This window comes from Crassostrea angulata, chromosome 9 (genome assembly GCF_025612915.1).
Source record: "Crassostrea angulata isolate pt1a10 chromosome 9, ASM2561291v2, whole genome shotgun sequence".
Lineage (NCBI taxonomy): Eukaryota > Metazoa > Mollusca > Bivalvia > Ostreida > Ostreidae > Magallana > Magallana angulata.
This window is the reverse complement of record NC_069119.1, coordinates 3,779,670-3,796,690: the sequence shown is the minus strand read 5'-3', so window position 1 is coordinate 3,796,690 and position 17,021 is coordinate 3,779,670. Positions and strand designations below refer to the sequence as shown.

The following is a 17,021-nucleotide window of genomic DNA, read 5'->3' as shown; positions in this document are numbered from 1 at the left end:
GTGATATTGCTGGTGGCACAGTCAAATTTTGTTGTTTTTTTTCAAATTCATTACAGGGTGGTTTTTTTTGGCTTTAAGCTTTGCTATGAGGGTCAAAGAATAGCCACTTATATTTTTAATTCCCAAATCGAAGCCGTTCAATCAGTATTACGGGCAATTACGTTAGGCAGAGTAGCACGCCCCTTTGATAATTCCCCTTTGTATAACCTCAAGCTGTCACCAGTAGGTATTTTACCAAATAAGAGAGGCTCTTATAGCTAAATTCACAACCAACCCCCTTGAGCCAGTGTAAATGGTTTAGTACATGTACATAAAAAGTAATGTTCGATTAGGCACTAAGCATGCTCTAATTTTTAGGTCCTGGAGGAGAGGAAGCATGTTTAGACAAAAAAAAAACTGCATTTAGATTTCTCAGTCAACAAATCTGATTTTCAGTTTTGAGGATGCAGAATTCAGGCTTAAATATTCATACAGCCAACAATCGCCCGGTATCAATTCTCAATGCCCAAATAATACAAGTTTAGAAGGGCTACGCACTTAAGAATTTAGTTTTGCAAGGGTTAGTGTACAATTTAAAGTTAAATGGGCCTTGATTATACTAAAGCCGATTCTCTTTCTCGGCAATAATGGTCACGTCCGAAAGCAACTTATATTTAGCAGTTTTGTTAAACGGAATTAATATGTAAATCAATCCAAGATTCTACCCTGTGGTTAGCCATATTCTCGACTGATTTGTCAGATATTTTAGAATGGGGGAACAATTTTATAATTCCATGCAGACACAAGTCCTGCCATTCAATTTATAAGTGTAGCCTACGTGTACCTCGCACATACCAAGACGGTGCACACGTCCTCAGAGATTAACAAATGACCCGGAAGAAACAGGTTTAGCAGAATACTGCTCAAGGTACAAAATACACCAAGACCTTGATCACTCAACGATCATTCAATAACATCTAAGATTCCAAAAGGACCAAAACAGGTGACATGCGCAAATAGCGTGTTAGAAAAACTAACTACATTTTTACCGTCCACCATAATGAGACGACTACAATGCAGGTCAATACTTATGAGGAAACTCTTTTAACAAGGTCTGGGGATACACTAGACTGCGCTGTAATAAAATGTTGGGTCATACATTATTTGCTTATAGATTATTGGATGTCTATGCTATTGACACACCTCATATAATTGTCACATGATAAGACCAAGTATTTGATTTGAACTCTATTTCATTTCTTTTGTGGCAAGAGTGCCTTTTTGACTCAAAAAACTTGTTAAAAAATTCCCTCAAATTGGTTTTACATTTATTTGAGCCCAACCTTAACGGTTAACGTTCGGGATTTGTCCTACTGGTGGCGCAGCCTATGCTTTGGCATAGTTCCATTGTGTCTACTTGTCTCACCAGTAGTGCACAGATGTTTCCTATTTTACTTGAAGTTGCATTTTTAATTAATGTATTTTACATGTTGGTGATCAAGCACGCATACGTGAGCATCTATTCCCAGGGTTCACCACTCTTTCTTGCATTGTTTGGGGAAGCCCTATACGGCAATAATTTATGCTTTACTCCCTTTAGTTACTGATAGCAATATTAATCGTGGCTTATATCACCAAAAAAATCATCATGAGGTAATGTTTGTATTGTTATTTCTATTACTGCTATGCTTTTGGCATCTTTAATAATGCGTATAATTCAAATAAGAGTTATTGAAATCTAATCTTGCAATTTGAAGACAATGTGTAAAATGTTTAATATTTCTGAAGTGTGGTTTATAAAAACTATTATATCAAAATCTAGCGTTATATCCATTTGATATAATATGTATTTAAATTATATATTTTCCAGACAAAACATGAAATATTGTCAAGTGGTCTAGAACAATATAACAATAATCAACACAGTATCTTCAAAATTCGCAATCGTTTGTTGAACAATAACAACAACCTTTACGTAGTGACATCATTTATCTATTTAGAGTGCTTCTTCTTTTATTAGATCAGACATATCTTTACCATTTTAGCTTACGACACAGTTGTTCTTTTTAAAATATGTGTTGTAATCTATATGTAACAGCGCATGGAATATCTAAACATTCTACATGTAAACTTCAATGACAGACAAATAACAAATGAACTTTAAATTTACTTTCAGTTACCGAAGAATATCCGAGAGTACAACTTTTACTATTTCTATGTGGCATACGCAAGCAGCAGTGTTTACCCAATCCTCTAAATTACCTTTAACAAAGGCTTCCGGTTCGCCGTGAAGCAGATTCTGCATTCAAAAAGTCAGGTAAACACAAACGCTGATGTGACTACAATGGAGATTGAAGGTAATTTTAAATAAATCGATCATAAACTGTAATATTGTTACAAAAGGCTTTTTATTTTATTTTTCATTAAAAAAAAAAGTTCAATACGTAAGTATGAATATATTCCAATCCGTCATATCTTTATTTTGATTTCATAACTGTTGCTCATAATTTTTTTCAATAGGATTTATTCACATATATGAGATTATTTAGTACATATTAGGATGCAGAAATAAATAGAATCAACCTTGTAGACTATAGTATACCATATTATAAATCCTATAATGAGAAGTCAAATTATATAGAAGTAAAAAAAATGCTTGATATGAGAGAAAAAATTATACAGATTTAGTAAGATTGATTTAATTCTCAGAACAACTTTCCACAGTTAACAATATTAACTCATTCGAAATAAGTACAGTGCGCATGGACACTGATGATCACATGGAATCCTGTTCAGCAATATCCGGTCTCTCCGCCGAACCAAAACCTACTATAGCAACGATCGTTGGAAATCTCCAGACATCAAAATTCTTATATATTTGAAACTTCCAATGGTAGACTGAGACAACCTGTACCATCTGTGGATAGGATTTAGTAATGCTACATTTATCTGATGTATACATATACTCTATTGCTAATTTTGTTCCAATCTAAATAAGCTTTTCTTTCTTTGTGTTTTCTGTTTTAAAAAGAAATTTTATTGACAATTTAACAATTACACAGACTATTTTTCTGAGTTTTCAACAATTGCTATGGAACGCCATAGCTGCCTTATGTGCCTATTTCATGTGAAGATGGTGCTTTATTATATTATGCTGTGGTTATTTCATGTGAAGATGGTGCTTTATTATATGAAGGTGGTGCTTTATCATATGAAGATGGTGCTTTATTATATGAAGATGGTGCTTTTTTATATGAAGATGGTGCTTAATTATATGAAGATGGTGCTTTATTATATGAAGATAGTGCTTTATTATATGAAAATGGTGCTTTTTTATGTGATGATGCTTTTTTATGTGAAGGTGCTTTTTTATGTGAAGATGGTGCTTTACTATATGATGGTGCTTTTTTTATATGATGGTGCTTTTTAATGTGAAGGTGGTCACTCGGAACTCTTCTTATTTTTGAATACTGGGTTAACCATTTATGTATTATCTCGAAATATTGAAAGTAAAACAAAAAATTGATGCGATCAAAATCCATTTGATACACTATTGCTAGTTCCTCTTTTTTCTAGCACAATTAGTATATAAGCTATCGAGAAGATCTAGCTGTGTACGACTTTACCCCAACCGAACTTAAATCTATTAAGTGACAACTATATAATGACGGAATATTACGAGAATTAAAGCCTAGTAACGTTATCCTGAAAAGCAGAAAATTGAATTTAATAATTATTTGTGTTTAAGCGAAGGTTATGCCCTAGCAATCTAATTAAAATAAGCTCTTTGATCCGCTCTTAATTGGGAGTTGATTTTAATCAACTCTCCTATGCAGTTACTCAGACAAACCGAAAGTGAAACAGTGTTTGGACCTCATCACAAATCATCGCTGCTGACAAGACTTAGTTCTTGAACATAATTGATAAATTCGATGTAATGTATGCTAAAGCATTGTTTTTCAAGGAAACTTATTTATAAATAGCTTGAAAATAGTCAGATTTTAAGTGGTACGAACAATTTAGATATTTTTGTAGTCGTATGTATTCCTACGCCAGAGTTCAATATAGTCTCGTTCAACTCGACGCTCGGCTGTCTCCGTAAATCTCCGACAAGCAGAGAGTCTCCCTTGCTTGTCGGAGATTGTTTTGCTTACGGTGTCAGTCGAGCGTTTGGTTGAACGAGACTATAGAATTCAATATTGCTTGGATCCATACAATTTTCGAGAAATATTTCTATTACTGATACATAGTTTGATTGAATTAATTTTATCTTTAAATATTATTTAAGATGATTCATATGGGAGGTTTCTCGACATTCTTGTCGAAAAAGTCCAAAAATTCATATTATAAAAATGTGCGTAATTCAAATACAAATTAGAAACTACATGTACTTGTCATGCAAAATAACATATCATTGATTTTAAAATAAATAAACATCGACAAAATCAACTCTCGTCAGTTCTTCAGTACTTTGATTTTGTTATTGTCATCGCCCAGTCGGTCTTCGTCATTGATGACCGTTCCTCTTTAACCTAAGTGGTGAGTTGGAGGAAGAGCTCACATTCTGAGTGTTTCAAAACAAAACATTATTTAAAAAAAAAAACAAATAAAGGAACGGATTGAGGATCTGATTTTAAACAGACTGATGCCCTAGGTGATAGGATTTGACTTGAAGATAAAGTAAGGGAAAGTCATAGGGAAAGGTCTACTATACTATAATATAGCTCAAAGATGGTCCTTTTATAAGTGGTAAAGGCAAAAGTAAAATGTCAAGAAATACTGACAAAATATTGTATTATTCAATTAATCATATTTGTCAATTCAGTTGAGATTAAGTCGTACAGTTCATCTCGTAACATAAATACTTATTATGCTAAAAAAGAGAAACTAGCAATTGTGTATTAAATGGATTTTAACTGTATCAATTTTGTTCTAGTTTCAAACTTTCGAGATAATAAATGTTTAACTCAGTCTTCAGAAATAAAGTTCCGAGTGACCATCTTCACATTAAAAAAGCACCACCACATAAAAAAGCACCATCTTCATATAATAAAGCACCATCTTCATATAACAAAGCACCATCATCACATAAAAAAGCACCATCTTCATATAATAAGTCACCACCTTCATATAATAAAGCACCATCTTCATATAATAAAGCACCATCTTAACATAAAAAAGCACCATCTTCATATAATAAAGCACCACCTTCATATAATAAGGCACCATCTTCATATAATAAAGCACCATCTTCATATAATAAAGCACCATCTTCATATAATAAAGCACCATCTTCACATGAAATAACCACAGCATAATATAATAAAGCACCATCTACATATAAAATAGCCACATAAGGCAGCTATGGCGTTCCATAAATTGCACATATAAAACTTTATGATAGTGCTGATGAATTAGAGTTTTCGTTTAAGTAGAAGAATGCTTGTAAACACAACACAAAAAATCATAAGGCAGTTCTAGTTTCTTTTTTCTTATTCAAGATTGATGTAATATAACTGTCTCTGTCGGAGATTGTTACCGCTTAACAAAACTGCATTTTTTGTTTTCTATGAGAAATGATTTGACGTAATGTAATATAAAAGATATTCCAATTGTAGATTATTCAAACTTAACTACTGAACAATTATGTACCAGTGATCAAATAGAAAGTGCAATATAATCTGACAATGTTTTGAATCTCATCAAAACCTTTGTTTTGATTTGTGTCCCTCGCTTTACCAGAGACGGTTTGCCAGAAACCAGTTCAAATAAGTTTTGTTAAAAATGTGATTAATCTCACACTTTATACTTCTACATCATATTATCTTAATTTTTTTTATTTTTAAGGCTATGTATTATGTTGCAATTGAGCGTGTTTTGATCATGTAAACAAATGTGAAATTTTTTATTATAATTGTTGATGATTTCATCAAGAAGTACAACTTTTATATTAGGAAAATTTGACTGCAAGTTAAAGATAAGTTTTAAAAACTGATTACATTTATTGTAAGGCAAAACTTAAATATTTTTCATATTATCTTTATTATAAGATCAGCCAAAAAGTGCTATGACCGAGCAAACATGTTGAATCATTCGATCAACGACAAAAAGCAGTAAGTCGTTATCAATGCTTTTGTTTTTTGAATCCAGTGTTACAAGATGAATACTGTACAATATTATGAAGTCATATTATTTCAGCGAAAAATTTTAGCTATACAACTACATACATGTGACCGGGTACATTACCTAGGTCTACCTTTTCTTACCACAGGAAATCAAACACTATTTGTATATAGAACAGAAATAAAAAAAAAGAACAGTGAAATGTAAAGTTATGACATTTAATTGTATGGTAATCTCATATAACAATGTAGAAAATTAAAGCTAACCTTAAAAAACCCCAAAAAACCATATAAAGATTAATTCACGAAACAGAAAATTAAGTGATATCTCATGATTTTGCCTGCTTGAAAGTACAATCAACATTTCCGGCGAGGCTTGATTGGCTTTTCTAGGAAGTCTAACACATTGGCACAGCAGTGATATTACTGCTTAAATTCTTAACGATGAATAATCGGCCTGATCCTCCTCCTTCAGGCTTCAGTGAGTTCAACGCGGCGAGTACGCCATTTAAAAGTACCCCGCTGGCTAGACTTATTATGGCATTTGCAGAATTTGAACATATATACCGTTTTGTCGACACATAAAATGTTTGTGTACACGTTCTGTCTTCTTGCATCAGGTTAATGCCCCGTTGTATATTTCACAGGTCCATTCCATCACTAAATTGCTCTTTTCAGTTTAAATGAATCTTGCTTCACGGGGAAGAAGTTCTCAAGTATCGCATGCATTTTCCTTCGTTTCAAATTCAGTCGTTACAGATATCAGCAATTTTCATTTTGTAATCAATCCAATTACTTAGCATCAGCTGATAGTTCATCCATTTCAAAAATTTTTGTATTGTTGTGTATTCCTTTTGATTAATGACACCTTACTTTTTATAATTGGAATATATTTTAACAAAATATTAAGAAATGAATTTGATGTAATATGTTCCTGCTGATAAAGAATGAATGGGAACATTGGCTATTTGCAAATTAATTGATAAGTTTTCCGCCTTTTGTTTTGATTCCCCACGCATCATGAAAAAAGTTTTCAGAACTATATTTCATTTGATACGTCGATAAAAAAGAAAACATCAGATTCATTTCTTAATGAGTTAAAATCTTACTTTTTTACTGATGGCTTAAGTGTGATTGTATGAGACCGATGAAAAATTAAAATTATTATTACGAAATTTTCATGCAGATTCTAAAGGAAAAAAATAGCGTTCAACAAATGTAAACACACATTGTCAATATTAAACGAAAGATTTGAACATTGTCTAAAATGACAAAGCTTCGTATTCTTCCTTGCAGACGTCACTCTTGTTCATCTCCTCGTAAGTAGGTCTACAAATATATATTTAAAAGCAAACAGATAAGATGGTGCACCAGGAAGAATAACATGTACATGTATAAATTAAACTCTTCCTCATTTGTCTGAAATAAGAATTTGTCTCTCAATTCAAAAATACAACCTAAAATTACATATACGTAAGAGTGTATACTCAAGACATACTGTTTAATTGGGCTTAAAGGCATCTCATATGTATTGTCACTTTCATTAGCAGTCGGGCTACAGTGTTGATTTTGGTAAATATCTCTATAATAATAAAAATATAAATGAACCGCTAATATGAAGCTCTTTTTTTTTAAATATGCTAAGATAATAAAAATATGGAAATAATTAACACAGGCGTACCCTGCTCTTCCTTTAGGCGAACACCCTCTGTTTAATTCTGCATAGAAAATGTTTAATATCAACACAAGGCACTTTAGATTTTTAGATGAAATTAGATTTCATGCATGCTATTTTTAACTGAGTTCATAACTGCTTTTTATAGACAGAAGTTTCACTCCAACCTGTATTACTATAGTCTTCGTTTGGTGCAGTGACAACTTGTTTGCTTCAATGAAGAAAAATCACAGGTATGACCATCGTTTAAATGAAGTAAAGAATTAAAATCAATGGTAGGATAATTATCAATTCATAGGATCTACATCGTGTAAGAAATAAATATATCAAATGAAGTCGTATATATAGTATTAAGTAAATATAATCTACATACCATTTCCTTTTGATTACAAATCCTTTAATACAACAAAAACTTTGAATAAGTGGTAAGAAGTGTAAATATAAATAAATGAATAACTATTTTTTTCAAATAAAATCATTTAATGCAAAAAATAATTTTGTAAAATATCCTTTTAACAAAACTTTTTTTTTCAACTTTAAAGCTACATGTACCTTTATCTTTTTTTGTATCTTGAAAATAGTTAAACTGATCTTTTTTTCGAGAAAAAAAACCTCAATTATTTTTGTTTAGACAAAGTATCAAATTCTTACCAAACAAGAGGAACAGGATGCCTATCAATAGTGTCACAGAGATAATCATTGTCACTACCAGCCATGATTCTCTTCTCTCAGGTTCAACTATTTCTCTTTGTTTCGGATAATACTGGTCTTTTGAAAATATATCAATTATCACATAGTGTATATATATATATATATATATATATATATATATATATATATATATATATATATATATATATATATATATATATATATATATATATATATATATATAATGCACTCAGTCCTCTAAAATGACATTTACATAGACACTCTATATATTCAATAGCATGAAGTGCTGAAAGCCTCTTTTGTTTGTCAAAAATATCAGATCGAAATTTGTAAGAAAAGAAATTTGATAACATACTGATAGTGATTTCTTCCTAATTTCAAAAATTCACCTTCTAATTCACTGGGATTTATTTGCAAGGAGACAGTGGAAGACACTTCCCCACTTCCGCAATTGGTTGACGAGGAAATCTGACACATAACATCAATATATTTATCCAGCCCAATTAAGTGATAAGTGATTTTACTGTAAATTGTTATTTTTCCGCTAGTATTTATCATTGACTCTATTTTGTCTTCTTGAAGAACGATCGGTTTCCATTTGGTATTGTTTTTCTTCCTTATGCACCACATAATTTTTTCCTAAAATAATGATTGTGTAACAAATTTAAAAAAAAATTAATTTGAAAAATATCCACAACATTTCATTCTTTTCCAAACTTGTAAAATGTCTTTCAAATTGGTTTTGGAAGAATAAAAACCGGTTTTTCAAATGTACACAATGTGTAATATTTCGCTTTTTTGAAAAGGCATCCTTTTAAAATAAATTATTACATCTAAAATAACTTTTTACCATAACGGACTTGGTTTGGTTTACTTTAGATCCTATGCAGAGAAGTTGTACAGTTCTGCCTATTCCCTCCATAGTTATATTTTGTGGATGAAGCATCGAATCTTCATTGTAAATTATAACAGGAGATAGTGTCCATTTGTCACCTGTTGTTAATTATAAAGAAGTTGTATGTGCTATTACGTCTTTATCTAGGGGATAAGGCAACTTGTGAACTTTACATTGGTGAAAAATAGTGCAGTAAGAATGTGTGTAATTGAGAACACATATATCCATATATGGCCAAAGTTATAAAAGGAAACCCAGATATTTTCACAAATCATTTAACATGAGAATTGTTCATATATATCGTAATTTTGATGGTGTCTGGAAATATTTATTATGGTAGCAAGTGCTACTAACTGAAATAGCAACTTAATATAACCCCGTATAAATAAATACCGTTTAATCTGTCATTTTCATCATGCTATGATTTTTGCATTCGATTACATTAAAGAAAATACACAAAACAGAGGAGTATTCTGTGAACTTTTTTTTAATCTCAGAAATGGTAATACCCCGCCTCTCCTCTCCCCTAAATATACAGTATTTGCAGGGGGAAAAAAACCCGGGAAAGATGCAAGATTGAATATTTTTGAGTTTATGATAATATTTAATAATTTTTTTTCTATCGAATATAATTTCTTGGCTTGAGTTATAATAAAAAAGCACTCTTAGATCATAAAAGTAACAAGAAAAATAAAATGATACCTTTTAAAATGGTCGGGATTCGAAGTGTTGAGTTAAATCTTCCTTTGCCACATATTTTACTGTTTGCATTATATTCTAATTCACACATGAATTCTGGGTCATTGTCGTCATCCGTGATGTGATAGAAGATCTCTGATTTTTGTACAAAGGTACAATCATGTTCTCTTTGAGATACAATTTGAGTTTGGGGATTCTCTTGTAAGGATATCACCTCAAACTGTCCTGATGCAAACTTACACCACCTGATGTCCTAAATCCAAAAACGTATTTTGAGAGGAATGCATTAGTGATACACATATGGATCTTACCGACCATAAACAATAAAGCTAGTTTGCTAGTATCACCCTATTATAAATTTTATATAACCCAGTTTGATCAAAGATTACTGAGTCGGAATATATATTTTTTCAAACGATACCTAAGACTTAGTACAAAATAATTTTCAAAAGATCTAGAAAAAGTTCGGATATCCAACTTTAATGTGCCTACAAGGAGTCATACAGGCGATATAAATAGTGGTAAGTCAGACAGTCGTCAATATAGATATGCATAATGCAAAACAAATTCTATAAAATATTTACTCCAGATATAACCATGCTCTTTTGAGTGGAGTAAAATAATATTTCCAAAATTTTCATTACTGTAAACTGTGTACTGAAGTTCTTGTCTCCAGAACATTGTAGCTGCAACACTTCTCCAAGTTCAAATACTTTTGAAGTCAACGGATTCACAATTGATGGGGAATCAATAAAAATTGGTTTACCTTTGTAATACAAAAGGAAGCAAAATTACAAAAATAAGAATAAAAAACAAAACAGAAGACAAGAACAAAAACTCTAGGATATTAACTTCTTTACTGGTTATTCGTGATCTACTGTTAAGAACATAAAACCACATAATATATGCATCGATTTAAGCTTAAAGCAATGAGTTGAACACTGATTCTTGTGTACACTGAAGAACAGATGCACTTTTTTAAAACTAAGATCATAAGATGCACATTGTTGATCTTTAAAGCACCCATAAATGTCAATTATACATATATGCATCATAAATCAGATACATGAGAATTGCACGTATATTATAAAAGATTGCAGTACAGCCTTCATGTCTTGTTTAGATTGGTGGCCCTATTACGCTGGGGTCTGTATAGAAAAATCGAAGTATGCGCAGATGAGTTTTTTTGTTTTTTGTTTTTTTTTTGGGGGGGGGGGGTTCTGGGGTGGGGGGAGGGAGGATTTGTGGTTTGCAAAGCAAGGTAAGATAAAGGGTTTTTTTTGTTATCCACAAAATCTAGTAATCTTTTAGTGTTCTATTAGATGCAGCTGCTTTTTTATTTTTGTGCAACGTAAAGTTCGACTCTAAGTGATTTTATCATATTTCTTTTGGAAAAAGATGAAATAAAGAAGGTTAAGTGTTATATTAAAATTCACACAGGAAGAAAAAAACATTTTTTTTAAGATTTCGCGATACATGCGTCTTAAAGAGTTTGCTTAGTTGATCTGCGGGGTGTTATTATCCACATGAAACACATACTGAAGAAGCACATATATTCGTTGAGTTAAAATGTCGTTGTTTTTTTCGGGATAGAGATAAATTTATAAGAAAAACTCACTGTCCCCAAAAGCGAGAATCAAAGATTTGGTACTTGTGAATTCATACAAAATGGCAACTCTAAACGTTTCAGAAACGCAATTCGCGGGGGTGTTAAGGAAGCATATGGACAATTTAGCGTCTTATTTTGACTGTTATATTAAAAATCGTGAAATTAAATAATTATTTTATATAAGATCAAAAACTTAGTATAATCCTTTAAAATAGATGTCAGTGCAATAAAATCGGGTTGTGCATAACTGCCACATTGGTGCATTATCACGTGACAACTATAAATAGCTTATGTATATTCCTTAACATAAAATGAGATAGAACAACACTACCCCGCGGTTTCAAAAATAAAATAAACATACCAAGTGAAAGCAAAACATCTCCGTTTAATCAAAACCGCTGCTAGAATCCTATGTTTTTCCTTATTAAAAAGTTATTTATCCGGTTCTCGTAAAACCTTCCCAACTTTTATATAGTTTGCACGGAAAACGGCAAATTGCATCAAAACAACACACAACATGGGATTCTAGCAGCACTTTTCAATTTAAGCATTGTTCAAACTAACGATACGTATAAAATTTCAAGTTCAATATATACGAGGTAGTGTTGTTCTAGTCGGATCTTTATATCGTAAACAACGACAGAGGAAAGCCTGGCCGAGAAATAAAAGCAAATTTACATACCTTTTAGCGAATGATTGATAAAACTAACATCTCCCCCAGTATTCTTATGTTCAATTCTCAATAAATCACACCACAATACTTTATAAGAGTTCTTAGATTAGTTATATTTTGAATATGTTTACAATGCTTTCCGATCAAATTCACACGACATTCAACTTTTAGTCATGACGTCATCAATGTGTAAATCTACGTAATACAAACTAATTTTTGGAAAAAAATTGTCTTCAGTATTTTTTATTTGTTTTTGATCTACGTTTAGTTGCTTAGATATTTGAATATGTACATAATAATTAATATTTGTGATTTCACGGAGTTACATGTAACTCAGATTCCGTATGCTTCCTTAACACCCCCGCGAAAACACTTTCATGTAAATTATTTATACATGATTTGCAAATCGAAAAATCTAATTTATTGTATGACGTGCCCTACATGCGGAAAAGGTTACATCGCGCAAACGGGGACAATTCTGGCAGATCGTATGCTTGTTAATAAGCAGAAAATGAAAGATCCCACAACATGAAATACAGCATGTAGCGGACATTTTGATTCGTGTGTCCACAGTAAATTATTATAGTTTTCTGTTTTATAAAGTAAAGGAAGAAAATAAATTAACAATTTAGAAAAGGAAAGAAAAACTTTTTCGTAAAACTGTACAAAGCTTAAATGTTTAACAACAAAAACAATCGTTTGCTTATGTTTTAAATAGAAGAAAATCGGATTAAATCAACAAGTGTTATGAAATCTACAATTTGTTACGCTAAATATAGATAACATAATGATATGATCTAATATTATCTTTAGCAAACTAAAAACCACATCAATAACATTATGGTTACCTTAAAATCATTAGAAAGTAGAATCACTGCAAATTTATTTCATTTCACAAAAACAAATGAAATAGTTCCCTTTGTTTACATTTTTTCAAAGGGGATAACTCCGCTAAAATTATCAATTTGTCAGTTTGGTACAGTCCTCTCTGTCTCGTGCATTTTCCAGAATGTGCAGCCAGTAGTCCTCGACTTTGTCGAGAGGTAGTACAGGCAGAGCTGCTGCACGTCTAACAAGTATGTTTAGTTCTTGTAGGTCTTTGTAATCTCTCTCTAAGCCACATTCCTGGGTCTTCTTCCAAATAACCTTGCAGTAGTGGAATAGGCAGCCTTTGAGTTCCGCTGTTGGAAAAGTCTCTACTACTGCATTACGTGAAGCACACTCAAAGTCAAGGCTGACTGAAGTTGGCGATAATATCTGATTGTGGCGCCGGAATATCTATCGGAGATGATTGAAAAGTCTGATGTATGTGTCTTTCTCTCTCTTTGGTAGGAGTGTGAATACTAAAGGGAACATAGTTGACCCGACAAATGCATGGATGGTGAAGATACTGTCAAACACATGGGGCGCTGTGTATAAAGTTCCATCACAGTATATTCTGTCTGCATTGCACAGGTAATTGATATTCTCTAAAGTTGAAAAGATGAGAATCTTGTTGATGTCTCCTTCTTCAGCCTGAAGGAAAGGCTCTCCACTGGTGGTCTGGCGAAATGTCATCTCCAACTGGATTTCAGGTCTTGTAGTTGGAACTGGTGGAAACATCTTCTTTCTGGATTTGTATAGTGAGGACTTCACTGTGTGGAATGTTGGTAAATTCGATGCTACCTCCCTACTCTGAGCATCCCATGGTGCATCCCTGAGCTTGGTTATCTCCTCGTCGGAAATGGAAGGCAGAGGTATGAGTACGTCTCTGGCTCTATTTCGTATAATGCCGAGTATGCGCCTTCCCTCTACTGCTGCCAGGTCAGGTAGATGATTGTGCAGTTGTCCAATCTTGCTCGGTGTATCGTCTCTGGTACAAATTGTGGCTTTGCAATTCCGTTGAGTGCATTTTCAAGATATCCAAGTTTCTATTTTGTTATTCTGTCTATATGTATAGCAATTCCAAGTAAGATGTTTGCCTCCTCTGGCTGTCTCTATGAAATCAACATGTAGTAGTACTCCATTGTTGTTTTATAAACTGTTCAGTCTCATTTTTAACACTGGTATTTATACAAATGTACTGTTTTTGATATTTTGAATTGTTATCACATTACCTAATTATTACCAGTCTTTGACAAATCCTTACAACAGCACCAAAGCTAGAAGCAAACTAGTCAAGTAATGACAAATTTGATTTATGCTCACTAAGTTATACATAGTTCTTCTCTTAAAACTATTCTTAAGATATATATCAAGGATTTCATAATACTTAAGATAATGTTAATTCATGAATTAATTCAATTTAGCATGTGAATTATATTTCATAACAGCCAATTCAACTAATTGTTGTTTTAAAGAATTACTGAAATATTTTTACATGATTTTATACTATAACCTTTAAAATTTTCTTATTCGTGTTATTCCTGTTCATATTTTTTTAAATTTTCATGTCATTGCATTTTCTAACCCCATTTTATAATGTGTGTTATTAAGTAATTATTATCAAAACATCTCACCACTTTACCTGTTCTATTTATATAGTAGTTACATTTAGAATTTCCCATTTCGCCTTACTACTTTTTCTTCTTTTTTACCTGCATTTCACAGTTAAGGCGAAATGGAAACAAATTTAATGCACATTCCTGTACTACAGATTGTGGGCGCTAGACGGGAATTTTCCTATGGAAAGCCATGTGGGTAACAGACGAATATCGGGGACGAATGCAGCGTTGAGCGGGGCGTAATTATCTGTAAAAAAAGTGGTCGTAGACTGGAAGCGAGAGAGCTGCGAGTCCAGGGCTTGCAGTCAGGATAGCGATACTAAAAGGGCAGGCAATTTGACGAGGGCAGGAGCGTCTTGGGTGTGTGGTGTCCTTGAAGATTCTTTTCAGAGGTTTTAAGTGTGTTAAAGTGACTGTTATTACAGGCTAATTTTTATATATACTGAGCTGAAATTTGAAGCAATTGTAATATCACGTAATATCACGTTTTTTCAATTATTGAACTTTAACATTTTTTTAGTAATTCTTCAACAAGAATTTAATTGGTTGAAATAGTTTTAAAAACAACATTTTGTAGTTTACTACAATTTTATATCTGATACAGTGCGAGTAAAAGAATTTTAACTTTGCAATGAAGTTGATAGTATCAGATATTTATTCATTTCTTTAAATAAGTTATTTTTTTTCAAAGTTATTTTCGAATAAGAGAGGCGTGAAAGAGGGGGTGAGAAAATTGATTTGTTTTGTTTATTTTTTTTCAAATTAAACTTTTTTTTTCTTTACAGTCGTATTTTTCGCTCAGCCGACAATATAAAAAAGAACACATTACACATGTATTCATATTTGAAATTTGACTTAAGTCTGCTATGGAGGTAACTTAAGTTTTTTCTCAAATTGAGTAAAAAAATACGAGTACGATTTTTTTGTGAAATGTAGAGATTTGAGTTTTCTCAAATTTGAGAAAAACTCAGATTTAAGTCTAAGATTTGACTTAAGTTTTTTTTTGTTGGTGAAATTGGAGCCAGGTGAACATACATAAGATATGTTTGACACTATCTTAACTAAAATTGATAAAAACAATTATTAGATTTCGTTTTACTTAAGGATAGGTTATTTGTTCTCTTGTGATTTCAACTATTTTGTCTCATTTACCTTTTATTTCCAGTTCCAAATCCCTTGAGATCTCTGTATCTGTTCCATCTGAAAATTGGCATCGGAAGCTGGGAAAAAGATTATCCTTACAGGTTTCCAAGTGCATTGATATGTTGGCGTATATCCTGCACTGCGATCGGCGGTATCGGTATCGGTATCGGTTGTTGTCACATGTTTCATTTCTCACAATGTCTGTTTTAATAGCTTTACTAATGTTTGTTATGAATGTTCCTGATTTGTTGACCTCAATAAGTGTCTCCCATTTATTGGTTTTGTTTTGGCGAAATTGAAGAAACAGTTCGGGTCTCAAGTCATTAGTCTTATTCCTAAAATAATTTCGTGGAAATTGATCGCACCTGGTGACGGATAAATATGATTCTCCGAGTGAGATTGATCTACTACCAACATCTATGAATGTCCATTCTGAAAAAAAAAACCAAATAACTGATAAAACTCGATAAGCATAACAATGCACGTTAAAATTTTACAAGATTTTGGTATAGAATCATTTGTAAAAAAAAAAAAACAACAACAACACACAAACAATTCAATTTGTTTCCTTGATATCCCATTTTTTTTTTACCTTCTGAATAGTGAAAAAGAAATACACCAAAAACCACAATCCAAACAAAACTAAAAGCAGCCATCCCTACGTAGAGTACACGCTGATCAAGGAAGTTGTGTACACTGTTTGTGCTGTAAAAATGTTCAAGTGTCAGTTTAACTGAAGCTTTTAAGTACTATTTCCTTTCCGATAAACGTGACATAATTTTAGGAATCTTTAAATTCATTAATGTAACATTGTATACAAAATATACTAGATCACGAATTGATTTACTGCTTTGCTGACATTAAATGACAAAATATACTATAATGATTAGGTCTGTTTGCTTCTAAGCCTAATGCTGATGTTATGTAAATATTTAATGAGCATTGTTTTACTACAAAAGTTAATAAATCTTAGTGATACGTTCAAATAGAACGTGAATCGGTGAGTTCAAAGAAATCATGTTACTCAGTTACATTTCTCATTTTGGCTTGAATGTTATTACATTTATCTTC

General features: G+C 32.1%; 1 protein-coding gene across 1 annotated transcript; it reads right to left on the bottom strand.

Moving 5' to 3' along the window:
* Window positions 1-6,054: 6,054 nt before the first annotated feature.
* LOC128163371 (uncharacterized) lies at window positions 6,055-16,645 on the bottom strand. Its single transcript, XM_052826950.1, has 12 exons — window positions 16,543-16,645; window positions 15,960-16,382; window positions 10,687-10,808; window positions 10,046-10,295; window positions 9,299-9,441; window positions 8,838-9,087; window positions 8,428-8,544; window positions 8,150-8,171; window positions 7,944-7,987; window positions 7,783-7,819; window positions 7,600-7,683; window positions 6,055-7,430 (listed from the first exon to the last, which is right to left on the bottom strand). Exons 1-12 carry the CDS (start codon window positions 16,604-16,606, stop codon window positions 7,364-7,366), a joined length of 1,623 nt encoding a protein of 540 aa, XP_052682910.1. The 5' UTR covers window positions 16,607-16,645; the 3' UTR covers window positions 6,055-7,363.
* Window positions 16,646-17,021: the final 376 nt, after the last annotated feature.

Bases quoted from the DNA above. Each gene is read 5' to 3' on its own strand.
- LOC128163371 (XM_052826950.1), bottom strand. From the start codon at position 16,606: ATGGCTGCTTTTAGTTTTGTTTGGATTGTGGTTTTTGGTGTATTTCTT. The intron at 10,809-15,959 runs GTAAATGAGACA...TGTATTACAAAG, and splicing joins TTTGGAACTGGAAATAAAAG to GTAAACCAATTTTTATTGAT. The intron at 7,820-7,943 runs GTTGGAGTGAAA...TTTTCTATGCAG, and splicing joins CGAAGACTATAGTAATACAG to AATTAAACAGAGGGTGTTCG.